General features: G+C 36.9%; 1 protein-coding gene across 1 annotated transcript in view; it reads right to left on the bottom strand.

The window, feature by feature from the left end:
• Nucleotides 1-763: 763 nt before the first annotated feature.
• The window catches only part of LOC123865412 (Down syndrome cell adhesion molecule-like protein Dscam2), a 154788-nt gene continuing 127715 nt past the window's right edge, over nt 764-27836 (bottom strand). The window contains exons 8-37 of the mRNA XM_045906412.1: nt 22158-22201; nt 14733-14830; nt 14340-14431; nt 14096-14247; nt 13552-13642; nt 13043-13424; nt 12767-12902; nt 12522-12641; nt 12101-12277; nt 11718-11862; nt 11399-11547; nt 10955-11123; nt 10472-10611; nt 9999-10148; nt 9734-9824; nt 9513-9595; nt 9166-9300; nt 8760-8912; nt 8426-8555; nt 7987-8147; nt 7214-7393; nt 6577-6777; nt 5959-6171; nt 5543-5703; nt 4906-5080; nt 4204-4321; nt 3503-3675; nt 2866-2976; nt 2281-2358; nt 764-1962 (exon numbers count right to left, since the gene is read on the bottom strand). Coding sequence (XP_045762368.1) covers nt 1934-1962; nt 2281-2358; nt 2866-2976; nt 3503-3675; nt 4204-4321; nt 4906-5080; nt 5543-5703; nt 5959-6171; nt 6577-6777; nt 7214-7393; nt 7987-8147; nt 8426-8555; nt 8760-8912; nt 9166-9300; nt 9513-9595; nt 9734-9824; nt 9999-10148; nt 10472-10611; nt 10955-11123; nt 11399-11547; nt 11718-11862; nt 12101-12277; nt 12522-12641; nt 12767-12902; nt 13043-13424; nt 13552-13642; nt 14096-14247; nt 14340-14431; nt 14733-14830; nt 22158-22201 — 4237 coding nt within the window. The 3' untranslated portion in view covers nt 764-1933. The remainder of the gene's footprint in view (nt 1963-2280; nt 2359-2865; nt 2977-3502; nt 3676-4203; nt 4322-4905; nt 5081-5542; nt 5704-5958; nt 6172-6576; nt 6778-7213; nt 7394-7986; nt 8148-8425; nt 8556-8759; nt 8913-9165; nt 9301-9512; nt 9596-9733; nt 9825-9998; nt 10149-10471; nt 10612-10954; nt 11124-11398; nt 11548-11717; nt 11863-12100; nt 12278-12521; nt 12642-12766; nt 12903-13042; nt 13425-13551; nt 13643-14095; nt 14248-14339; nt 14432-14732; nt 14831-22157; nt 22202-27836) is intronic.

The raw sequence follows: 27836 nt of genomic DNA, 5'->3' as shown, positions 1-27836 counted from the left end.
TAATTTTTACAAAGAATTAAAATACTATTCAACAATATACTTTGTACAAATATAAAATTACTTATTTTAAATTTTTAAATACGCAATTTAATATTACCTACTATAGAGTAATGCTATAATTTGTTGTAGATAGTATACTTTTCAGCATATTTTTTACTGTTTTATGAACTTGGCAGTAATTAAGTAGGAATTTCTTCTTAGATGCGGTCTATATGAAATTGTAGAGTGACGGAGACCATAGGACGGCCAAGTCTTCGCCATAGAACTAATCATGGTTTTAGAGCTGGCGAAGCTGGTAGTGGAAGTGGCAGTATACATTATTGTAATTGTATCCGCAACGTCTCTGTCACTCTATTTCTTCGGTAGTGTTTCGTAATCAGTGGTAGGTAGGTATTCAGGTTTTATGATTTGGTCTGAGGATGAATCTGAACACATAAGGCCTGCAACACCATGCGTGATGCCAACTGGCAACAAAAGGCTCGAATTCACATTTAACGAAAGATTAAGCGTTAATTTATTGCTTGTAGCTAATACAAGAAACTGTTTGCGTGTGTATGAGTCTGTTGTACACTTAACCTCTAAGCTAAATTGTCACTCTAAGGCTGAAATCTATAAAGCGCACTTTGACTTTGCTCTGACTTAAGATTGAGTTAAAACGAGACAGATTTATGTGAGAGATATAGCTCTGTCTCGTTTTAACTCTGTCTTAAGTCTAAGCAAAGGCAGAGCGCGCTCTATAGATCTCACCCTAAGTCTTGCTATCCTTTTCCACATAGACCATTATGAAAGGAATAATAAACACATTTAGATTTGTCAATGCGTACAACAGAATGAGCCATATTGTCTAAAGCATTTTAAAATACTAACGCTGAGCATGGCTCTAAATTCAAATACGCGCCAGTGTTAACGCTTTCATATAGCGGTGTGCAATCTGCATGTGCATAGAATTTTTAAAATGCGTTGATGTAAAATGAACCTTAACTGCGTTGTTTTAACGCTCAAGTTCACCCGTGCTAACCCAGTGCGGGATAGCGCGGGTTTGCGGGGCGTCACACCGCCTTATACGTCAAATTGTCATGTCGACCTGTCGCGAATTATACTTACCTACTGAATTTTTGACTTTAAATCAAGCTTGTTTAGGTCCATTTTACTAGGACGTTATATTTCAATGCTCGAATTTTATCAATGTTGGCGAGATGTAAAATACTAAGCATACAGTTCCTTGTATTAGGTACATCAGGTTGAGTTGAGCCTGTCGATGTTGCCGTAACGCTTTATCTGTTTCAGCCTTAAAAGGAATTTAGATCTACAAGTTTTCCTTGATTTTCCATTCGCAGGTTGTATCGATGCGGTATATTATTACAAAGATTGTTTCCTTTGGTACAATTGCATGTCAGGCGGTTAAAGTTACGATACGGTTAAGTAAAACTTTAATCAACAATAAATTCAGCAAAGTGGGTAGCACGAGCCAGTATTCATGCATCCGTAGCAAAGATCCTAAATTAACAAATCCTAACTTGTGTTTTATTGGCTGTCCAAGTTAACGTAACTTTAACCGTCTGTCATGCAATTAGACCTACCTAAACTAAACTATTAAACAAATTAACAGGTTTAAAGATTTGAAAATCAACAATTTTATACTTGGCACAAGAATTAATACCTACATTCACAATTTCATTAAATTTTGGGACAACAGCAAAATTAAAATAACATAATAATTTGAATTAAGTCATTATGGGCATTTTTGAAATAGGTAGGTATTATAAGTATGTATTAGGTACCTACTGTATAATGAAAATCGAACCCACCAATTAAATTCTAGAGAAAAATAAAAACCTTTTCATTTTGATTTTGAGGCATAATTTTTACATTGCAAATGTACAACTTTCTTGAAATTGGATTCCAAGCCTTCGAAGGCATTTTAACTATCTAGTTACCTATGATGTGGCGTCCTGCATGCTTCTGAAAAAAATGAAAACAAATATCATCAATCGAATCATAATCATCATCATCATCATTAGGTATGAAAACGGATTTGAGATTTGGTGAATCAGTGGGAGATTTATCAATTTATTGTGGTACGGAGAAAGGCAAGGACGTCTATGGAGCATCAGGCAATCTTTCACTTGGCGCGTAGTAGGAAAGTCCAAAAGGCACCTCTGCGCAAATATCAACTATGGAACACTAGAGTTTTTTTACCTGATGCCAATGAGGTAGGTGGTGCCTACTATAGGGTGCAAATGAGGTTGAGTTAAATATTCTGTAATGTGTTTAACTTACTTCTTGGCACACTTTTTAATGTTGACTTCGATATACTATCGCTGTCTTCCGATTCTGAACATACTTGGAAACTGGTTTCTGGAACAATTTTTTTTTTATAACATTGAGCTTTAAAGCTGATGTACCTACCAACACGTTGCATTTACGTACGCATTGTCTAGGTACCTACTTCAACTTACTTCCTACAACTTAGCCCTTGACTGCAATCTCACCTGGTGGTAAGTGATGATCCAGGCCAACCTATTGCAATTTTTCTAATCCCTTTGGTTTCTATACGGCATCGTACCGGAATGCTAAATAGCTTGGCGGCACGGTTTTGCCGGTAGGGTGGTTACTAGCCACGACCGAAGCCTCCCACCAGCTTTTTGATTATTTGATTAGGATTTACCTACTAACAAACTCATTGGTCTAATAACTGCAGATCATAAGGTCCAAGTTCGAGTCGCGGATCGAGTATTTCTGTCAAATAGTTCTCAGCCAGGAGTTGAGGATAACATCTCTTGGTCCTACTATTTGGCCGTCGTGGCCAATCTCAACGTAAAGAAATGTGATCAGGAGAATATTGCTATTATTTATTTTACGTACCCGTATCGTATCTTTGTTTCATGTGTCGGTTCGGCATGTCCTGGTTCTCCACATGGCCGAACGTACGGAAGCCCACCGCGAATTGCGCGTATGGACTTATCTCGTACAGTTCTGAAATAAAGACATCTGCATGAAATTTTTGGGAAAAGCTTAGGAACCTAGGCTAATTGTCTCCGGACAACTCCGGAAACAAACGGAGATACCTATCACTGATATCTCGCTGAGGCGCGCGGAGATCATGTCAGTCCGATGATTGTCTCCGCGCTTCGAGCGATAGATTCACCATCGGATAGTGAAGGTCTATACTCTTATACTCTATCTTCCAGGTTAGCCCACTTGCATCTTAAGACTGCATCATCACTTATCACCAGATAAGTTTTTTTTTTTTTTTTTTTAAGAATTTTAGCCATGTTAAATGAGTAATATTCCCCTTTCCTCTCCAACTAAGCGTCAGGCTTGTGCTAGGAGTAGGTACGACAATAGTGCAACGGGCGGGGTTTGACCCGTCGACTTGTCAGTTTTCAGTCCACTCCTTTACCGATTGAGCTATTGAGGCTCTGCTTCTCTGCTCTGATTGCAGTCAAAGGTTAACTTATAACTGAATAAATAAAAATCTTTTAATTCAATGTTATGTTACCGTGTTTGCTATTGTTCCGCACGTGTATAGGTGCGCTGTATATCCTGTTCTGCGCGTTGATGGCGTTGTCTTTGACGTTGGCGAGGTTGCTGTGCGACGTGTTGGCGGTGATGTTGCCGCTCTCGGACTTGTCCACAGTTATCGAGTCGCGGTACTCCGTGAACGTGTTACTTCTGGAATTCATTACAAATAATATGAAATTCATTAGAAATAATTTGAAATTCATTACAAATAATTTGGAATTCATTACAAATACTATGGATGTACCTATATAAAGTATGTACTTTAAGTGTAAACCTATTCAGAAGGACTAAGTGTATTAAAACAGAAGCCAGGAAAATGATGTGGGTGCGAATAAACCGCAGTAGATAGGTACTTATCACATTTTTTGTTTCTTTTTTTTTTTGTTTTTTTTTTTTTTTTGAAAGAAAATAAATAGTTAAGAAAATAAGATAGTTGAGGTATCTATCAACAGCAAATCGTGACAGACAAATCTATAGGTACTTTGGTAACAATCACTAGTTTGTGCTCTGCTTATAAGGCTGATTGACCCAATATAAAAAAGAATACAAGTAATCTCTGGCGGGCCTACAGGTAAGTTTTAGGTAGATAGGTACCTATCTTGGACAAAACAAAATATGTACCTTCCTACCTAAGTACATCTCCAATCAAAATACTTGGTAAAGTTGATAACAACTCACCTTTGTCGTTTCACTAAAATGTAGACGCAGCATATTAGACACAAAGCCAAGAGAATGGAGCTGAATACAATCACCAACATGTTCAAGTCGAATAAGTCTGATGGAGGGCCCACTTCCGCTGAAAGAGAATGACTCACTTTTAAAATGCCATTGATATCATCATCTTCTCACTCAGCCCAATGCCGGCCCATTACTGAGCACTGATCTCCTCTCAGTATGAGAATGGTTTGGGCCATAGCTCACCACGTAGACCAAGTGCTGATTACCAGGCTTTACACACGTTAGAGAATAAATAGGTATTATGGAGAACTCTCAGGCATGTAGGTTTCCTCACGATATTAAAGTACCTAGGTTGATATATTGCCATCAACAAATATAAAATCAGAAACATTTGCTACGACGTCTCATTCCACCGTCATAAGTATTGAAGCGGCCAGCCAAGTGCCCGATACTGTTCAGACTTGCTTGCATCATCTATTAAAAAAAAAATGGTATGGTATCATATGATTGTACCTATGTCTTTATCAAATCTAAGCTTGTCGTCCGGTTATCATCTTTCATTTCATTCTCTATTTTTACCTAAACGACCTTTAATATTTCTTGTTGAAGACTACGACGGCTTTACCTATATTATGAACGTTTTGAAAATTGTACTTTTGTCCACATAAGCAAAATTTAGAAGGGAAACAAAATCAAACTTACTGCCATCTTCATTCTTAGTGGCATAGTTGTAGGCGGTGGTGACGCTGCCGGCCTCGTTCGTGGCGGTCACCCTCAGCTGGTACCACGTGGCCGGCGACAGGCCGGATATAGCAAAAGAACTAGCTCGGTAGCCCGACTGATAGATTGGTACGTTCCACGAGGGATCTGTGTATGTCTGAAAATATTATAAATTATTTTATGCTAGCTGATTACCCTTCATTGACTTCATTTTGAGCGACTTCATCTTCGTAGATTCATTCTTTCTTCACTTTTAAGGATAAAATGTATCCTAAAACCTACGAGTATGCCTTTTCGCAGAATGCTAGCTATGTCTGTGTCAAAATTTCGTCAAGATCGATTCAGCTGTTCGGTTGTGAAAAGGCAACAGACAGACAAGTTTATATGTTATCACAAAATCGTTTGTCAAGCGTTCAAAAGTAACTACTTACATAGGTACCTACCTAATATGTACATATTGCATAAAGCCCAATACCTAAGAGAAATCCTACTTACCTACTGTCATTGTACGCTGGTGACATTGATTCACAGATCATTAGATAATTATGTATACTTTGGAATGGGTAGGCAAGAGGACATATCATTTAAGTATTTAGTAAATATTTAAGAGAATTCTCACCAGAGTATTGTGTGCTCGGATCCAACCTCTCGAGCCTAATACCCGGTATTCAACATCCCATGCCCTCAACTCGCAGCCTGCGTCGTCCCATCCAGCCAGTTGGATGTAAATGTGAGAACAGTTGCTCCAGAACCACTCATTTGTTGTCGGTGGAATTGGTGCTAAAAAAAATCAAGAGTTTTAATTTTATCTACATTTTTTAAAGCCTGCTGACTCTTTGCTACACTGTGAAGCTTGTACTGGGTCGCCGGCTTTTCTAATTACCTAGTCTCTTTTAGGTTCAAGAGGATCATCGTTTCCTACCTATGTAACTGTGATTATGGATAAGCTCTGAAAAATGTAGTTGTGGACCAAGAAGCAGATGTTTTCGAAAATGACAGAACTCCATGAAATACAAAAAATCACAAGATTCTTACCTCCGCCTAAAGTGCTGACATCCAAATAAGCTGGTTGCGAAGTTCCAACCTTATTAGTAGCCGTGATCCTGAGAGAATATTTCGTGCCACATTTTAGACCGGTAAGCGCGTGTTTCTGCACGCCTGACAAGTTCGACAACTTGTTGGCCATTTTGTTGGGCGACCATGCCTCTTGCCAGGGTCCGCTTGCTTCTTTCCATGTTAGGCTGTAAGCTGAAAAGCATTTAACATTAAATACCTACTGTTAAAGGTGCAAACAAAAACTGTAGTGTCCTGTCGCTAGTCTGGTCTGCCGGGAGGTTTCGACTGTGGCTAGTTGGGAGTTGGGACTCTACCGGGCACCGGCAAAGTAGTTCCGCCAAGCGATTCGTTCCGGGCGAATAAAGGCGATTAGGGGTATGAATTCAACACGAACCACTACTTAATGGTTTGTGGAATTTAATGGCTGCAATATGCCTACTAAGTAAGCCCACTTCCATCTTAATCATCGTTTACCATCAAATAGGTAGGGAGGGTGCAGTCAAGGGCTAACTTGTGACGAATAAAAATAATACCTAAACCTATACCTACCCTACCTACCAATAAATAAATCATGTACCTATAACAAATTCCACTTACTAATTTTCTGACTGGAGCTCCTATTACTGACAGCGTAGTATGGTTGCTCCCATTCCACCAGTATGGAGTCTTTGTAAGGGGTAGCCCTCAATATCGGCGCTTCGGGTAGAGGTAGAACTATGACGGTATACTCTACGGAGTCGGACCCGTAGAGATTTTTAGCGAGACAGGTGTAGTTACCGCTTAGTGATTGGTCTATATCTGAAAAATAATAGATTTTTTACATTATACATACCTAGATTGATTTATTCATTACAGATACATACCTAGCATTTTTATTCATATATTTTTATTACTTAAAGAAACTATAGTCCGCAACAGGTTGAGATGGCAATCGGGGTATGAGGCGGGGGGACGACCGCACATCCTCACGTCACCCGCGCTCACCGGCTTCGGTTTAGCGCGTGGACTGTGCGAGTGTACGCGTTCCCTCCCCGATTACCATTTTAATCTGTCGCGTACTATAGATGTAAAATCTAAATCATAGTAATTCTCTAGTTATATCTTATTTCTCACAGGTATACTTCTTGGTCCAGTGTTGAGCGCTGTGTTCCTATTTAAGCGGGAGATCTTGGATTCGATTACCAGGAGATCAGATTGTAGAAACAACGAACATTGTGTAGAGACAAGGACTTACTGTTAATTAACAGGCTATCATCATGATTCCTCGTGAATCTCGGGTGGTGAGTGATGATGTTGTGTTTGTGGTACCACACGGTGCGTGGTGGGGGGACGCCAACACATTGGCATACGAGGAGAAGGGAAGATCCCACACCCACTGATATTGAGCCACCGAGGGATGCTACGCCAGCTACCACTGTTAGACAAAGACCATTATTTAGCATCGGTAAATTATTTGGTGCTTCTTGTATAAAAATATATCAGAAAAACCTAAAATTATGCTTGGGTACGATCGATTCCACATAGATCAGAAGATTTTTTTACCTCCTACTATTAAATTAAGTACCATTAGTTCAAATTGATACCTGAGTATGCGCACTTATCCATACATGATGTCTGTCTGTCTGTCTGCCTGCTAGCTTTTCACGGCCCAACAGATTAACCGATTTTGATGAAATTTAGTACAGAGTTAGCTTATATACCGGGGACAGAGACCTAAGCTACTTAAAAATTAAAGAGTTCCCAAGGGATTTTTAAAAGCCTTTAACTGATTTATACGAAATTTGGTACAGAGGTAGCTTGCTTCCCGGAAATTGACAAAGGTAACTTTTTATTCCGGAAAATTAAATAATTCCCACGGGATTAAAAAATCTAAGTGCACGCGGACGAAGTCGAGGGCATCATCTAGTACCTACTTAATATTTTCTGGAAAACTTATGTAAACTTTTGATGGGTTTGCACATAGGTATTTCGGTTGAAAGAAAATGATTTCACAAAACATATAGGTACCTCGTTGCACTGGCATTTGGGAAACACGTTTGCTCGCAGTCCCCTCCCCGACACTGGTGCTAGCGGTCACCCAGGTCTCGTACGGCCTTCCCGTCGTTAGATCCTTGACCTCTGCCGTTGTACGTGCTACATCTATTCGAAGGGTTTGTGGTGAACCGCTTCTGGCAAAAGATAAACCAAATTATTAATATAACACACCTCGAGAAAAAAAATCCAATGTTTTCAATCGGCAATTCAAATTTGCAATCAGTATATTTCGCTTAGCATAGCTTTATTTTTCGACTTTTTCACCCACGGAATTTGTCTATGAAAATCCATGAACAACATTAGTATACCACGGTTTGAAATAATGATTCTACAGACAATCTTCCTGAATGTCCCAATTTAAAAATTTAAGTGAAAGCAGCATGAAGATATAAAGGTTGCCATATATATTTACCCTGAAGTCGGTTTAACATAGACTGTGTAGTAAAGAAGTTCTCCATTGGGATGTTCAGGTTTCTTCCAGCTCACTAGCAGGGATGTAGGGGACAGGATAAGAACTTTGATATCTGCTGGTGCATCTGGCACTGGAAAATGGAAAGACTTATTTAGCATTTGTTTTAGATTAATATCTGTAAACTAAGAGGAACTACAAGATATAGAAACTAAACAAATAATAATTAGAAATGCAATAAGTAGACCTACCAAATAATTTTAATCTCAATAATTACTCTACCACATTGATCTAATCTAAAGCTGTATCCATAGACAATACGTATAAAAATTCTCACCGTCTTGCAGCGTAGAACATACGATTGGATATGAAAACGGTCCAGCTCCATAGCTGGAGAAACCAGCAACTTTGACGGTGTAGTTTGTGTATTTTATCAAGCTTTGAAGGTAGATTTCTGTGTGGAGTGACGTTTGATTATGCCAAGCACTATCTGGAAACAGAAGTCTTAATATAATTTTATGGACTGTCCTGTGACCTTAAACCTATTTTAAGGCATTACCGTCTTTCCAACACTTGGGAGACATCAATATTAAAAATATGAATTAGCAATAAATATATCAATAGAAGAATGACGTGAAATAAGCAGAAGCATGTGACAACATTCAAAGTAGAAATGACTTATCAGGAAAGTTGATCCTGGGGTAAGCAGGAACAGACTCTAGCAAGAAGAAGAACTTACTAACCTTCGGTAGCATACAATATAGAGTAGCCAATCAAAGAGCTTCCTTGTCCATGAATAGCGATCGGCTGCCACCCAACCCTTAGTGAGGTAGAAGAAACTGCAGTGCATTCCACTGAAGACGGAGCATGTTCTGGCGCTAAAAGTGAGATTGACTAGTTCAGAATCATGAAGACTATTATCCAAAATAGGCAAGACATTAACACTTATTTTATCTGAAGATATCAAATATCCTCAAAAAGAAAATCCGAAGCAAATAGTATCATAATAGCCTAAGGTGGATAATGTTATGAGACAAATTTTGGGAGCTGCAAATTACATTTCATAGATGTTTCTCAATTTGTACATTACCTCCTTCCATCGTATCTTGAAATACTGGTAGAGAAAAAGGTCCAGATCCTGCACTGTTAAAAGCTGAAATACTTACAGCATATCTGAAACAAAAATTTCGATGTGGTCATGAGATTCTATGCATAAATCTACACTTAATACTATAAATTAGTTAAATTTTTTATTGAAAATTATCTAACTATAGAAATTGAGTAGGTAGGCATGTGAGAAATATTAATTACCTCGTATTTTTTAGAAGCCCAGTCATTGTTGTTTCTTGTTTTCCAGAAAGTTGTGACACTTTTAGCGTTCGTGTATCACCATCTTCTGAAACTAGATATCAAAATACCCATTCTGAATAAAACTAGCTAAACTTCTAAGAATCATCACTCACTAGGAAAAATCTGTAAGATGAAATACTTTAGTACTCAACTAAACATGTAATATTAATAAAGACGAAATATAAAAATAATAAATTATTGTTTGGATGCCTAGACCTAAGCTTACCAGAACCAATATTCTGCGGTACAGCTTTGATGTGGTATCCCGTAATAACTCCATTGTGACTGTCTTTAGGCGGTGGCGACCACGACAAAAATAGCTCCCCAGGATTTTCTGTTTGTTCTACTTGGATGTTTATTGGAGGAGACGTTGGGGCTGTAAGAGAATCATCATGTTGATTTGGAAATATCTAGCCAGATTTACAATGGAGTGGTCATCGAACCACAGAACCTATGGTCTCTCTGGTAGACGCGTGCTAAAGTGTAGACTACATAGATATACTAGTGAGCCATTGTGGGATGGACTCCAGCTTAATGGACCGATGAGCTTAAAATGTTGGTGGGAAGTAGGAAGATGAGGACGAGAACTGTGTATAGTGGCACGCTCTCCAAAAGCCCTATGACCAGTAGTGATAATACGTATACAGATTGATGGAATGAATTGAATGGTTAGAAATACTGTATAATAGAGTGTCTTACCTTCTTCATGGGTCGTCAGATGTATAGGAGCAGTGTATCGACTGACCCCCACTTCATTGCCTGTCGCAACGCGAACTACGTACGCTGTTGCGGGACGAAGATTCTGTAGTTCGATGGTTTGACGAATATCGTTATCTTTCCTGTTGAATTCCATTAATTTAAGTTCTGTTATATAGAGTTTCCATCAGGAAATAGGGAATAGCTAAATCAATGTCTTGATTCAGCAGATTTTTAAGAAACAGTCTATCCTATGAATAAAGTGATTCATGTATCAAAACAACTTCAATAAATAAAGATTTACCATTCACATCATTCAGAACTTTTACAAGGTCCTTTGTTAACCTACTTTACAAAATATATCGGTCTAAAAAAACTTCTTCAAGAAGTCGAAGTCGAAAAGAGAAAAGATCTTGATGATGAGAAGAAAGAGATAATTACAACAAAGGGGTATTTTTAGTTCAAGAATACAAAATGAGCACAAACCTGGTAACGTTTATGTTGACAGCATGCTCCCAACCTGCGTCAGCGTAATGTGCTGGGGCGTACTGCAGAGCATAGTGCTTCGCGTGAGCTCGAGCTTCACGCCAGGATACCACTGCAGTTCGGGATCGGACAGACTCAACGCGCAGTTCCGATGGAGGAGTTGGTGGTTCTGAAGAGATTTTTATGATCAGCAATATAACCAAATGAATCACTGAAGAAAAGGAACAACGCAATAATTTCCAAACTGAAAAAAATTAGGTATCGGCACATACAAAATTAAAATATGCAGGGATTGAAAAATAAAATTAACGCTGCCTATTTAGTTGATATTTTTACAAATCATAAAAAATGTTGCATGCCAAGCTTTTACTATACTTACTATCCATTTATTATAAAATTATCTGACCCATCAGATTTTTTGAAAGAAGTTTCATCGATACCTACCCAAAATAGTAAGAAAAATGTTAAAAGCAGCAGCTCCATAAGGATTACTGGCACGACATTGGTAGAACCCTGCATCTACTGTCTCAGAGTATTGGATGCTAATGGTACTTGTGAGGCCAAGGGCAGTCTTTGTTTCCGAATGCTTTGCCCTGAAAACAAAGTAGACCTATCTAATTATCTTGTATATTTTCATTTTACAGAAGATGACATCGCTGAGAAGACTATAGACAAATGAAAAAACGTTCAAAAATATTAGGTATCTCAACGGAATTACAGAAGAGGAGCCAAGTTTTTTCAACATTTTCAATTAAGTACCTACCTGTGACTTTGAAAATCCATGATGTTGCCATCGTGAGTCCATACTATTCTTATAGGATCATCGCCGAGCGCTCGACACTCCAATGTGACTGGATGTCCAAGCCGTGACGTCACGTTGGTTGATGAGATTTCAAAATGAACAGGTTCTGAAACAGAGTTTTTAAAAATAAAAGACAGGAAAATATTACGGGTGAAGCAAAACCCTGTTGTTATACTTAATGTATCATATCAAATCATAATTTCACACCAAAGACGGACAGTAGTGAAGATTTACAACTTGTAATTCAGCAGAATTTGGAAGCCAGTATTCGTCTTCACATCGTTGTAAAAGTTTTGCGGTTACGGTATGTATGGTAAAAACAAAATAAACATTAGGGTACCGACTGTTAACGCTCATCCAGACGGTCTTGCTGAGTGGTGTGCCCACTCCATTCTCCACATTACAGGAATAAAGACCCTCGTCAGTGAGAGACACTTCTTCAATCACTAGAGTTCCGTTAGGCAAACTGAGGATGCCACCACCAGCTAACTCAAGAACTGGTTGCCAGGTCCCCAAGAGAGCTGAAAATAAAGTAAAGAAATGCATTTCTAAAATTTGGTTTTAAATACCACATAAATTATTTAGGCCAACGTGCGTAGCTACCGTATTATTTACGAAAATATCATCGCTAAGTAGATCTAAGGCCAGAAACATATCTAGACGAAAGGCATTTTAACAAATTTTGAAATTTTGGGGGCACACCAAAATCGGCACAGATAAAATAGCGAAGAGTCTTGCTAGATTTGTCCTTGGCCTAAATCATACCATCTTTTTTCATCCAGTGTACTTGGGGTTGAGGATATCCACTGGCACTACATGATACTGTGCCTCTTCTTCCCAAAAGTAACGATGAGTTGTTCGGTTCCTCTAGCCACTTTGGTGCCACTGAAGAAGAGAAACAAGGGGATAATATTTTATTTTATTATTCATAAAATACGGTCAATACTACGGCGGTTAACATTTAAATTATGATTTCAAAATCAATCACTTCCTTATCTTTAGTCGCTCACCTTTAATGTAAAGTTCCGTAGATCTATTAACTTTAGCAACGTGATTGGAAGCGACACATGTGTAAGTGCCGCAATGTTCCAATGACACTTTTTTAATAACAAGAGCACTGAATAGCTCTGAACTTCTCTCTACTACCTAAAATCAAACATGTTTTAAAAGTTCGCTGTTTTCAGTTTCAATTTGCATTCTTTTATTGTTCAGAGTAAAGAAAGAATAAATATTAGTTAAATATTCAGAAAGCTTAAAGAGAATCTTGTTAACTTATTAGAACTTACTTTTAAGCTACTCGGTATTCTCTTTCCGTCTTTCAGCCATTCAAAATGTATCGGCAAATCTCCGCTTCGGACGTTGCAATAAATATTTACTATTTGACCCTCCTGAAGATTATTACCAAGTAGGAGGTCTTCTAGAATCGGTGCTTCTATCACTTGTATTTCAAATGCTCTTCTAGCCATTTCACCTGAAGGCGATGTTACTATGCAGGTGTATACAGCACCACTGTCTTCCTTGCTGACTTCTGGTATTGTAAGTATTCCGTGCACATTGACAATACTTCTACGTGTTTTCTTTTTTAGATGGCTTTGACTTCGTTTATACCGACTTTGGAATAAACTGTTTGAATTGATTGTTTTGCCCTTGTGTTCCCAATCTATTTTACTGTAATAATCATAGTGTTGTTTTTATTAAATGATTTTAAAGCATGAGTTATCTTTTTCTCATTTTCGTTGCATTACATCGTTAAATCTAGCATAACTTTATGTAATAAAACGCTAAATCAAAGTACCTTATAGGGTATCCGTAGTAAGGGCACCTTAAATTTATTGGTTCTCCGCTTTGTACTTTAATTGGGGGCAATGATCGGATATACGGAGGTCCTGAAAGTAAACGACCACAAATAAAATGTTAAGGCTTTCATTTCATTAGATTAAATTAATAAAATAACATGAAGAATAGTTTCTGATCCGTTCAATCAGCAAATAATAACATTTTGATTATGTCTGGAACATTTATATTTATAAAAAACTGAGAGCTCTACAGATGCTCTAACTAGATTGTCATCTGATATTCATTTTATCCATTAGGAGCCAACCGGAATCAAATTGAGTTGGAATTATTCTTCGGGGATTACGCTACCTCCTTCGCCTTAGTATTTCTATGAATATTTATGATACGCAAAGATCAATACCAATAGCTAGGATGCCAAAGCTATTCTAATAGTGTACCTACCTACTAGATTAAAATACACTTAATCATAATTCTACTTCTTTATATGAAAAAACCTAAACTTCAGGGATTTCACAACATTGTCTCTAGTTATTGTATCTTACCGTAAACATCAAGCCTGTTCTCATGAGTAGCAGAATGATCTCCTTCTTTAGCCGTGCAGGAATATAGGCCGCCATCTTCTACTCTTACTCTTGTAATGTTCAGTTGGGCCACGACTGAATTGTCAGATGTCATGACTTGGCCTAACGCGTACCTATCGATAGCCATATTATACGTTGTTACAAACTTAGACAGGATTAATATACAAGTTAATACTCAACATGATGAATGGATTCACAAAGTTACCTTGGATCAGTGTTACTAGACATGGTGACACCATCTCTTTCCCATACGAATTGTGGTGGTCTGTCTCCCGTTGCAGAACATTGCATGCTGATCTGAAAGCCCATAAATTTTGTACGTCAATTCCTTGATGACATCTGAGGTGGTTGAAGGAACACCAGAGTAATTTGGCTGAATAATTATGAACTAAGTATAAAGTTTACATCATAAGCTTAATATATATTTCGTCCAAGCAATCTACTATGGACGAAATATTTATTTCGTCCATGGTAGGGTGATACATGTGACAATCGAACTAGTTGAAGATAGTTCTCAATAAATTATCCATTGAGTACTTGTAAAATATAAAAAGATACTGGGGAAGACTGAAAAGAAATATATTGGGCAGGCACTTACATCACCACCAGGAGTGACAGTTCTTTCGGTGAAGTGGTGGGTAATGATCACTCGATTATCTGACAATCCTCTCCGTATTCTTTTTCTCCTATCCAGACCTGCAAAGAGGGGAAAAAAGGAATTACAGTCATCATTTCTCTACCTCTCAAAACAATTATTTTTTTTTTAAATTGGAAGATAGGCTTGCGCTTGCTTACAATGATGTCTGTTAGAAAGAATTGTGAGATTGGGATGCGATTTTTCAAGGTACTCAATTTACATGTACGTAGGTACCTACGTGTTAGGAAAAAACTGAATTGGCATATTGCAAATGGCGCCTGACTATCAGAGTAGGTATTTAGTACGGAATTGGAAGTAGAACATGGTAAATATTAAACTTCACAATATCACCTATCCTCAAACGGTTATATGACTGAATATCACCGAATGCATCACATACCAACTGCCAAACGTAATTACAGGATACGGAAATGGACAGAGGTTGCCAGGCAACCGTTATCAATATTAGGCAGAGGGGAGGGCACGAATGTTGGGCACAGAGCAGATGACCGTAATATCACGATATATCTATTTGATCTTTGATTTCCTATACCTATACAATGTGTTTTGCTTTTAGTTTATACGTTTCAATTGATTTAGGCGTCATTCATACGAGAGATTTTTTAACGTTAAAAAAGCGTTCAAATAGAACAAATGCATTTCCAAGTACTGTTCAGTGTTCACTCGACAATGCTTTTTTAACGCGTACGATGTCAATACCCACCAACGTCGAGTTTTAACGCAACATTTTATAACGCTTGTGTGAATTAGGGCTTTTAGTAATAGAAAAATGTGGTGATTAATCCAGTGGTCCAGCACTTTAATCAAAACGATTCGATACCAAAAAGCTGTTAGAGTTAAAATGAAATCACGCCGGGCCTCATTACCGACGCCCGTAACAAGCAATCTGACCGAGAAATATAATTATACAGGGCGGGATTGCAATTTTCCATGGGTTAAACTCGCGCGTATGGCTTTAGGCCAGATAGAATTTAGGGTGTATTCAAAGCCGCAAAGAGCCGCGCGCTACTGTAACTATTGGTTCGAGCATCATAGGGTTGTATATTTCGATCGATGAACTGATGCGCGAACGCAGCGCGGCCGCAGCGCTGCTTACGCGCTGCCTCCGCGCGCCTTCTTTGCTTTTCCAGCAAAGAAGGCGCCCTCGAGTGAAACTAGTTGACTAGATAGACTAGATCGGGCTTTTCATGAGTAGAAAATAGTAAATAATACTTTATTAAGTAGTTATTTTTAACTAGATGATTTCCGCGATTTCATCAAGAAGATTGAGGTTTATTAAAAATCCCGTGGGAATTTCTTCATTTTCCGGAATAAAAAGTAGCCATGTTCGTCTTCAGAATACAAGCTACGACTATCTCTGTAGGTCCTTGTGAGGTTTTTTTGTACGCTTTTATATTCGAGTGAGTCAATCTCATTTCACAAAATTCAAATTCATATTCAAATTCAAATTCAAAATATTTTTATTCAATTAGACTTTTAAAAGTTCTTTTGAATCGTCAAAAGCATCTACCACTGGTTCAGAATGCCTTTCCTACCGAGAAGAACCAGCAAGAAACTCGGCGGTTGCTCTTTTCAAAGATTTGATATACAATAATATTATGCCATGTATAAAAGCAATTGAAGTCCTGCGCATTGCTGGAGCGAATTGCAGGTCAAATCCACGCTTTTTTATCATTTACCTACATAATCTTCGATAGTATAATATGCTTTTCTCAGGAGCATATTTTTAATAGATTTTTTGAACCTGTGTAAAGGCAAGTCCAAAATTGGCTGAGGAATTTTGTTATAAAAGATTATACCCATTCCCACAAATGACTTTTGGACCTTCCTGAGGCGGAGCGTAGGAGTCGCAAGCCTGTTACGGTGTCTAGTTAGCCTGTTGTGTAGATCGCCAACTCTCTTGTAACTAAGAATATTTTGTCTTACACATGACGACACGAGGTTTCCGTCTTTAAGACAACAGATCCCATTTCTATTCGTTACCTTATCTTATTTACCTCGAGTTCTGTGGTAGGTAGCTACATACTGATCTAGGCTTTGTTAGAGAAACTAATGGATGGTCTTTGAAGTTTGTTATATTATTTGGTAACATAACGTGGAATGTTGTGTTTTTTGTACCTACAGTTTTAATTAAGTATAATGCACATAATGCATATAACGCACCTAACGGTTACAGTCGTATTACGAGTACACAAATTAATATTTACCTAACGATGCCCCGGGTCAAGTTTTGAAGTCCCCAATAAAAATGTCCGAGTTGATTTAATTTTAAAAAGCTATTAGTTTAAAAATGAAATCATACCGGGTCAGATAGCCTGTAACGAGGGTGGGTAATAACCCACCCTCGTTACAGGCTATCTGACCGGGGAATAAAATTATAGGGGTCAGATTGCAATTTGCCATGGGATGAACAACTTCTTGTTACTAAACATAATGGAAATATGTCAGTACGTACCTACCTATTTTGTTTATCAAAATGAATCTAAACATGAATTACATACTTCGTTATCATAGAACTTACCTGCCTGATACTAACTACTTTGCTTGGCATATCAATTATTATATGTTAGTGATTTTCCGTTATAATTTTAATGATATAATGTTAACATTATAATAACATGTTGATTTTATTACAAAGAAAAAAACTGATATCTATACGTGCTACATCTGACAATTTCCCTGGCAAAGTTTTGAGCATTGTAGTCTAGACTATAGGTAAATGGGAGCTTCTAGGTTCGTTTTTCGGCCGCGATTAATTGGTAATTTATATATGTCACAGCCAAAGTAATAAATCCCGATATTATATATATTATCTAGTCATTATTTATAATGTCTACCCAATTTAGATAAACTGATAATTGACACAGAATTAATCACATTAACTAGCAATTTTATATAATTTCTTCGAAGACTTGGATGATGTAATAAAACAAGTAGGTACTTACAGGTAAATATTATAAAATTATATTTCAATTTGCCTTATGCATACCTAACTATATGTGTAGCAATATTATACTGTTTTGAGACTTATTTCGTGGTTTAATGACATAATTATGTATTATAACGGGTACATAGGTTAGGTTAGGTTAGGTTAGGTTAGGTTAGGTTAGGTTAGGTTAGGTTAGGTTAGGTTAGGTTAGGTTAGGTTAGGTTAGGTTAGGTTAGGTTAGGTTAGGTTAGGTTAGGTTAGGTTCAAAGTTAGAACGTATTTATTACTTTGGCTAACTTTGAACCGCTATTATGAATAATATCCGGATAAAGTGATTAATTTATTACATTGTCTAGTCAATTTTGATATTATACATAATGACCAGTCATTATGTATAATAGCTATTTAATCACTATGACTGTAACATATATATTTTTTAATTGTCTAGTGGGAGCCTTAGACCGTGACTAGTTACATCCCTACTGAAGGAATACAATATGTGTATTTAGCTCTCTACGGTGCCGAGGAGTAACCGATTAAAGGTATAGATTTATTAAAACTACGAACGGGTATCCTTTTGAAGCTAGCCCGCTTCCCTTAGAGATTGATTTTATTTTATTTCTTAAAACTAAAAACAGCTTACAGCTTTGTTGCCAAATTCTTTATCGATTTGTCTACAGGCATCTTAGATACATCGTCACTTACAACAACGCTGAGAACGCAGTCAAGAGCCAAAGAAACTTTTATCCGATGAAAAGTTTTCCGAATAACAAGTTATTTGTACAGCGAGACATTAAAAACTTGAAATAAACGGTTGTATAATTTATATTCCCACTTTAATATACCTGCAAATTGCAATGGCATCCCTGTTAGTGCAAGTAATGACATCTAATATCATTAGTCTTCCATCAGCCCCGGGAGACGCTATCGGACGCAATCAGTTGCCATAATTAAACTGGTGCAACTCCCGATATGGCTACTTGAGATATTGAATCAATGTTAATTAAGTAAATTATTTATTGTTTATTTGCCAATTACCTACGCTAATTATTACTTAGTACCTATAATAATCTATTATTATGAATATTGTTTGAATTACAAGACTACGTACCGTAGACTGAGTGGAATGGAGTCATTAATAAATTATTATGGTCTAGGTATTCTATTATTAATTAATAGCTTGTGCCTGCGACTTCGTCCACGTAGATTTTACAAATTTCAAACCCCTATTTTACCCCCTGATGAATTGAATTTTCAAAAATCCTTTCTTAGCGGATATCTACGTCATAATAGCTCTTAGCGCATATCTACGTCATAACATGCCAAATTTTAGCCCGATCCATCCAGTAGTTTGAGCTGTGCGTTGATAGATCAGTCAGTCAGTCATTCAGTCAGTCATCTTTTCCTTTTATATTTATTTCGATGATCTGCCAGTGCAGCTAGTCTAATTGAAGTGGTTTCACAAAATTTCGAAAAAAAAAATATCACTTATGAACTTAGGCAATTTAAACACGTTTTATACATTTTGTTACACACGTGAAAAGAATTAAGTATTTCTATTACCTAGCTGGTGGGAGGGCAATATCAGAAAATGGTGTTTAGTACGGGGGCTGTAAGCATTTGTGCTAAGTTCTATTCCCAACCCAAACTTGAAACTTGTCATATATTAATATACACAGGTACCTACTCTAGCGCGTTTAACAAAATGAATATGTTTAATTTTTTTTGTTGATATCTACATTCTACATCCTCCAATGTTTAGTCAAGGGTCCAACGAAACCGTGGATTAACCCAGTTAAAAATAAATTAAAACGATTTAGGTACTCGTATCGTTGGAATCGGTGCTTCACATTTGCATGCGATAAAAGCAAACAAATAACAGAGATAAATAATCTGCTCGCGACACTCATCGGCAGTATTGAGTGGTCTCTCTTAACAGGGCTCTCTCCGTCACTCGTTTCATACAATCGTAGTTACAATTTCATTTGAATATTAAGCAACCAAAGTCCATGAAATTTTTCAGACATATTCTAGAAACTAATAACTGTGTCTGTGGTGTTTTAGATTTTTCTAAAAATATATAGTTTTAAAATTACAGGGGTTCAAAGATTTGTATGAAAATTTTTAAGATCGCGTAACTTTGAAACCGAATATTTTAACAGAAATCTGGAAAACCACAGACATAGATATTAGTTTCTAGAATATGTCTGCAAAATTTCATGGACTTTGGTTGCTTAATATTCAAATGAAATTGGAACTACGATTGTATGAAACGAGTGACGGAGAGAGCCCTCTTAACTTTGCAATTGAATGCATATCGTATATCAAGCTGCATAGCTTTCCCGATATAAATATTTCTGAGTATCGGACTCAGAACTCACATAGATACTCAAAACCGGAGCTTAGATTATTTAAAAAAATCTGAGTTACTCCCATCGGCGGTGTTCCCACTAGATTACAACGTGGGATTATTCAAGAGGCGGACCAACAAAATCCGGCAACGCATCGGCGCGCGGCGATACCTCTGGTGCTGCAAATGTTCATGGGCGGCGGTAATCACTTAACATCAGATGACCCGCCTGCTCATTTGCTCGCTATTTTGTTATAAAAAAAATATATTAAAGTTAAGTACATGAAGCTCAAAAATTGAGACTTGAGAGTAGGTACCTCCAGATGAAAATTTATCATTTTGTAACTCGCAGTAGAAAAAGTATACAAATACTGGTGGAGTGAGATATGTGATAGCTGGCACGGCATTTCAGGTAGACAATCTGTTACCTGAAAATCTATTACTTCGCAGTTACCTACTACTTTCCTGTCACGTGATAAAGGTGTGTTTTGATTTATACGATTCAATACGAGACGAGAGAATAAAGTATTCAAAAGGGTGGAGAAATTCTCCTTTAGCCATCCCTTAATCCCGTAAGTACTAACCTATCTACTGATGGACTTTTACTCAGTTAAATACGAATAATAAGTATTATTCGTATTTACATAGTATAAGTATACTATGTAAATATTATGTAACTACTACATATTATTATGTAGAATTTTACATATTTTAGATACAAACATCCAGTAAAAGCCAACTGCCACAAATCAGCGTAAGGCTAAATTGCAAAGGCTTTTCTGGGACACGAAAATTAACACTTCTGTAAAGTTAGATCTGTGGTTGTCCACTGTCTGACGTAGGCTTTCCCTAATAAACGCTGCTACACCCCGTCTTCAGCCTTCATTCTATTTAATAAAAAAAAAGATTCCGACGAATTGAGAACCTCCTCCTTTTTTCGAAGTCGGTTAAAAATATATAACTAAGTGCCGATTTCACCAACGTCAAGTGACGTTTGACCGAGGAACAAATTGGGCGTAACGACAGTTTTTGTATTGAGAACATACAAAAATATCTTTAGTGAAAGTTGGTGAAATCAGCCCTAAGTCTTATTAATTAAACTCTGTTCACTATTAAACTAATTCTAATATGAAACTCTTATTAATATTTCACGTAGAAAGTGCGATTGGCATCTGTATTTGTTAGCATAAACGGATCCGTGTAAGCGACTTCACACTTCCATTCAGCAGAAGGAAATAAATAGCGGCTATAAATAATCTGCCCACGACACCGGTCGTGTCGAGAGGTCTTAACTTTGCAGCGATTGAATGTGGTCATGTATCACACCGTTTTGTAACAAAATATTGAATTATTTTCTGAAAAAATGTGGTACCTTTAAAATTTTCCACCTGAGAAGAATTCTATGAGTATTCTTAGTTTCAAAAATACGTAAAAATCATTCAAGTAATTATTATTATCTACTCGTAAAAATACAATCTATGTAATAACAGATCTTATTTAAATATGAATCGTTAAAAAGGAGAAATTGAATGAAAGACACATCAACGTAGGGTACAGCTCAAACCGTTGGGTCTAGAAACGTGAGATATTGTATGGAAATTTTCCTAAAAAATTTTTCAGAAATTTCACTGAGCAAAGTCTTGGCGATTCAGCTTAACTAGTCTTAGTCTTAACATAAGCGAGTATCGTCAGCTTGCTTTGGCTTGATTTTTGTAATTAATATATTTTATCAATTTACTAACGTAACGGTGTAATAATAGGTCAGGTTTTATTATTATCCCTTTGTCCTTTCGAGTTTCCTGTGTGTTTTGTTTAGGAGAATCGCCCTCAAATAAATCATGGAAACCTTTGCCTGGCGATTTTAAATAGCCACATTATTGAGGCTTTTTAGGATATTATAAGGCGTATTGTTCACAGTTTCGAGAGACGAGGCGGTCTGGACTGACGTATTACAGTTTGGCGCCACGAAAAAAGACCTTTAAAATAGTGTAAATCACTAATCCTCAGTACTAAACCTTACCTTCTATAAGAGTCAATGTAAAAAAATAATTGTTGTTAAATAAAATTTCAAGTTTTCATATCTTACCTCTTCTGGAGTATTCACTGAAGTGTGACGGCATTGATTTGTACCTGCAAAAAGTAAAAAGTATTATAAACGGTTCCTAAAACCTGAAACACTCACCATCATGGAAACTGATCGACAGGTCACACTGAACGAACGTGTAAAACTATTTTGGTGGAGTTGGTTCATGTGCTCCACACAAATGTAGTTGGGCTGTCATTTGAATGGATATGTTCTAGGAATTAATAATATCTGAGTATGCACTTTGCCTGATTCCCGTTACAATATTTAGTTTCAAAGTACTGGCTCAATACAAATCTTTAAACCCTTGTATCTTCGAAACTAGAAACGTTTACGGAAATCTGGAAAACCACTCATTAAGTTCTGATCTTATATATATACGAAATTCCATTGAATTTGAATGATTAATTTTCAAATGAAAACTTTACGTTTTCATTTGAAGAACGCGAGAACACTGAGGAACGCGCTAGTGAAACTTCTCTTCAATATTTCTGATGATAATTATAAAACTCTTGTGTTAGAGCAAAGCCAGAGACTTATTAAACAGAATTAGTATCGCTGTCATTCGACTCGAGTCCCAAGAGAACTCGGTAACCTAGTTTTCGTTATGAAAGAGTGACTGAAGAGTTGAAGACCTATCAATGAAAATCTCAAATCGCTTGACCTAAAAATCGAATAGATGTAGGTATGTGTGCGTATTCTTCGCGATTATCTTCTCGATATTAAGGTCTAGATGTCGATACATTCTTGCAACATCAAACGGACACTTTGATATACATATTAACGAGTTTTTTTTCTTTTCAAACATTTAATTTGATTTAATAAATAATAAACTAAATAACTAAATAATAATAATTTAATGTGTAGCGATTTTTAATTAATTTAACGAGTTTGATATAAGTTGGATAGTAATGGCTAGATAGGTAGGTATATCAAAAGTAGAGCCATGATCAAAATACGAGTAAATGCGTCGAGTTTTGGATTAAATAAAAAGTCTCGTATAGATTCCAAAATTACACTTAAACACTAAAATAATATAACATTTATAGTATTTTATAAAATAAAAACCGTTTGTTGGTAATGAGTCTAATACAGTAGTATAGTCAAAACGCAAATTCGAAATTATTTAAGTCTCCTAGAAACTCTCTGACTGGCATAACAAAGCTTAATTAATCCGCTGGATCTGAAAACCTTGAAATTTTGCATATAGGTTTTTATGCCTAAGTATTTTCAGAAATTCCACCGGATGAAACCGGGACAGGCAGTTAGTTCGAAAATAATTTTACAAGTTCATTCCTCCGTTCATTATTAAATGATCAATATTTTTTCATTGTACTTATTGAGATGATCATATTATAAGGCACTATTTTTTAACCCCCGACCCAAAAAGAGGGGTGTTATAAGTTTGACGTGTGTATCTGTGTATCTGTGTGTCTGTGTATCTGTGTATCTGTGTATCTGTGTATCTGTCTGTGGCATCGTAGCGCCTAAACGAATGAACCGATTTTAATTTAGTTTTTTTTGTTTGAAAGGTGGCTTGATCGAGAGTGTTCTTAGCTATAATCTAAAAAAATTGGTTCAGCCGTTTAAGAGTTATCAGCTCTTTTCTAGTTTTCTTGTAGAAAAGAAGGTTAGATAACCGTTAGGTTCATAATATTATGTCAATAGACAAAATATGTCAAGCTGTCAAGATGGACGTTGTCTAAATACATAATTATTTATTTGAAAATGATGTTTTGGAAAACTCAAATACTTTGGATCGTCGGGGGTGTTATAAATTTTTAATTTACACTTGTACCTTATGTGTTTATCATTTCCAAACTCGCCCTAATCTGACAAGAAGTCGAATAGTCGGTTATTGAAGTTCGTTAAAATAATTTAGAGTAATTATACTAAGTTGCAAGTGTTAGCTTATATATACCTACAAAATATATACCACATCTATTTTATATTATTCGCACCTTTTCCTTATTCACGCTGTCGCGGTGAGACGCCGAGTATCATCGTTGCATTCACGCCAAAAATATAATACAGCAGCTTGCTTGAGTGGTAAAGGTCTCTCCACAAGACACGATTATCTATCAAGGCATTGTTCAGTCTAGTACCGTCATACTTATTGTTACGTCAAAATAAAACTCAAAATAATTTATTCAAAGTAGGCACAATGTCCACCTTTTGATCGTCGGAATTGTTTGTAAGATGATCTATTAGTGATAAATAATTTATTACGTAGAGTTAAAACTTAGGCTACGAGGGCTCCAAACGCGTCCTTTTTACGCGCCGTCTTTATGCAATCTATGCTTTGGAGAGTTTTTTATATAACCTACCTACTTGACTCATAAAGCAAATATCTAACCTAAATAATACAAGACAAGCCTGCGTAGGATGCGTCAAGAATATTGTGCTTCACTCGGCGAACATATAAATCCTCTCTATTCCCTATACCGCAGGGATTTCAGAAAATCTGGCACTATTTCTTACTATCTACATTATAAAGAGAATCTCTGTGCTAAATGTCAGCTTTCAAGGTCCAAGGATTTGTGCTGGGTGTTAATAAGTTAGTCAATAAGTGAGTCAGTTTTTTTTTATAAATATATTTAGTTTGGTTATTTTTCCGCGTTGAAGAAGGCATGAACCAAGCAACTTCGTGCGCAAAAAAAATTAGTCTGCCTCTGTCACCTAAAGTGGTGGTCAACGGATTTTTTTTTGACAGTAGGTAAGTATATAAATTGATAATGGGATAGACGTGTTCTGGAATGGAGACCGCGTACCGCTGGACCGATGACCTGAAGAAGGTGGCGGAGAGCAGGTGGGTGAGGAAGGCGGAGGACTGTGTTTGGTGGCGCGTTCTTGGAAAGGCTTATGTCCAGCAGTGGACGCATATAGGCTGATGGAAATGGAATGGAATTTAAGTATATAAAAATGCTTAAGGAAAATAACCGTAACGACATAAAAATGACTAAAAAATGATCGCAAAATTGTAATACTTAAAAGTATTCATACGAATTAATCGCAACAAAAATCACATGCATTATGCATTAGACTTACGTTTTGAATAATTCATCCACATCTTCACGTACGCTTGATACAAGGCCACGTGGCGGAATGGGGAAGTCAAAATTTACATATTTAACTTAAGAACCCACTGGAGCGGTTTCAAAATTTGTTTGCGTGAACTAGCAATTTTTATGGCCGTATATTTTAAAAAGAAAAACTTTCTACCTAGTATGGAACATCTTTCTCTTATTTTTTTGTCTTTTCTTTATAGTCGTTTTTCTCATCATATAATGGTTTCTACCATTATATGATAAAAAATTTCTTTCTTGGTAAAAAAATGCGCTGGGGTCCCAGATCTTTCCGAATAGGTACAACTCGACTAAGCAATCGAGATTTCGACTCTTAGGTTTTTACAGTTAATATCAGATGTTAGGGATAATAACCGGAAACGATAACTTAACTTAACGAGACAAAAAAGAATCGAAAAGACCAAATTCGGACCTCCAAAATCGGTCTTCCATCCAGTTACTGACTTCAGTCACTGTTGCTTAAAAATCGCAACACATTAAATTGCGTTGTCACCATTAGGCCACCTGTCTCTCACTTTACCACATAAGCGGCACAAAACCGTGGATTTTAGGAATCCTTAGGTATATATTATGTATAGAGGACCTATGACCAACCATGGACCTACCTACCTACCTATGTCCAACCACGGACGTCCATCGGTAAACCTCGATATCTCGGTCTTTACGGATGCGATGGACATCGGTAGGTTAAGACCGCGATATCGTAGTCTATGCGCAACATATCGGACTATGCCCTAAATATTTTCTAGTAGGTAGGTACTAATCAGCCAAAATTAGCATAAGGTTAGACTAATTAGGTTTTACTACTGAATTTGAGATTTTCGTTTAAATGAGAATGTAATGTTGTTTAATGAGCGCAAAACTTGTGATGGGACGCGACGTCGCGTGCAGCGAAGCTCTCGCTCAGCGGAGCACAAATCTTGTTCCAATATGTCACATTTTGTACGTCAACTGCATTTTTTGTAACTGAAAAAGAATTTCTGTTTTTAATTGCTATATTTTATAAAAAAAACGGTTATTATTCTTATATTTTTCGGCCCGAAATTACCTATCTCGTTTTAACTAAAACTTAAGTCTGAGGAAAGTCAAAGTACCGCTGTGTAAGATCTCAGCCCAAGTCACCAATACAAGCAGTTTTAAAAACGAGCTTTGAATCTACGTCGTAGACCAAACTTCCCGAGTCACCACTAATGGTATAAAACCTAACCTACGGAGATGAAGATAAAAACCGGTTAAGTATGAGTCGGACTCGCACACGAAGGGTTCCATACCATCGTGAAATAACAATTTGTTTTTTTAGGGTTCCGTACCTCAAAAGGAAAAACGAAACCCTTATAGGATCACTTTGTTGTCTGTCTGTCTGTCCGTCGTGTCTGTCAAGAAACCTATAGGGTACTACTTCCCGTTGACCTAGAATCATGAAATTTGGCAGTTAGGTAGGTCTTATAGCACAAGTACAGGAATAAATCTGAAAAGCGCGAATTTGTGGTCACATCATACAAAAAATATGTTTTAATTTTCAAAGTAAGATAACTATACCAAGGGGGGTATCATGTGAAAGGGCTTTACCTGTACATTCTAAAACACATTTTTATTTATTATTATGCATAAAAGTATTTGATTTATAGTGCAAAATGTTGGAAAATACCCTCAGTGCGCGAGTCTGACTCGCACTTGGCTGGTTTTTATTTTCATGGCAGCCATATTGAAATTTTTATTATATTTTCTTTTTATAGCGGCAAAAACACATTCTGTGAAAATTCAACTCCTTACCTACTACGGTTCACGAGATACAGGCCGCTAACGGACAGATGGACAGATAGACGGATGAATGGATGGACAGCTGAAGCTGAGTAATAGGATCTCTTTGGCACCCTTTGGGTACGGAGCCCTAAAAGGGTAATTTTCAGAACAGTTTTTAATAAGCCCCAAAATATGAGACGCGGCGCGCGCCGTCCTCGCACGGGTTTTCGCTCGGCGGAGCGTGAGTCGCTCCATGTCATATTTTATTTCCTTTTTAATTACTTCGTTAAAATGATGAAATTGTTCCTTGATTGTGTGTTTATTTCCATCAACGATTACTGAGTCTGTTGGTTGTAATGCTTCAGTGGACATTACCTGTGATTTATATATTGATTGATTGATATCTTTTTATGTAATTTGATTTAGACATGTATTTTACTTTTACTTGTAAAAAAAGGTTTGTTTATATAAATTAATTAATTAATCACATTATTATTTATTATGTACCTATCATAAATCCGTAATTATCTTTCAGTTTATATTAGTAAGTGAAGTTGCATGGGAACACTAAGTTTCCCTGTTACTTCCATTCAAAATGTACATAGAGCCATGAAGTTTACTGCAAGCTGAAATCATGCCTAGAACATTTTGTAGCAACTTACCTACCTAAGTAATAGTGCTACAGAAAAATTTCATCTAAAACTATGAAAGAGTAAGCCCTGGTGACGAGACCTTTTAAGCTTCACCACTTACCATCGGGTGAGATCGCAGTCAAGTGCGAAAGCTGTAAACAAAAAATACCTTCAAGGCAGCGACGCCCTGTTTGTTATAAAGAGCATTACGCTCGACAGAG

This window comes from Maniola jurtina, chromosome 5 (assembly GCF_905333055.1).
Source record: "Maniola jurtina chromosome 5, ilManJurt1.1, whole genome shotgun sequence".
Classification (NCBI taxonomy): Eukaryota; Metazoa; Arthropoda; class Insecta; order Lepidoptera; family Nymphalidae; genus Maniola; species Maniola jurtina.
Note: the sequence above shows the minus strand (reverse complement) of the source record. Positions and strands in the feature narration are given on the sequence as shown.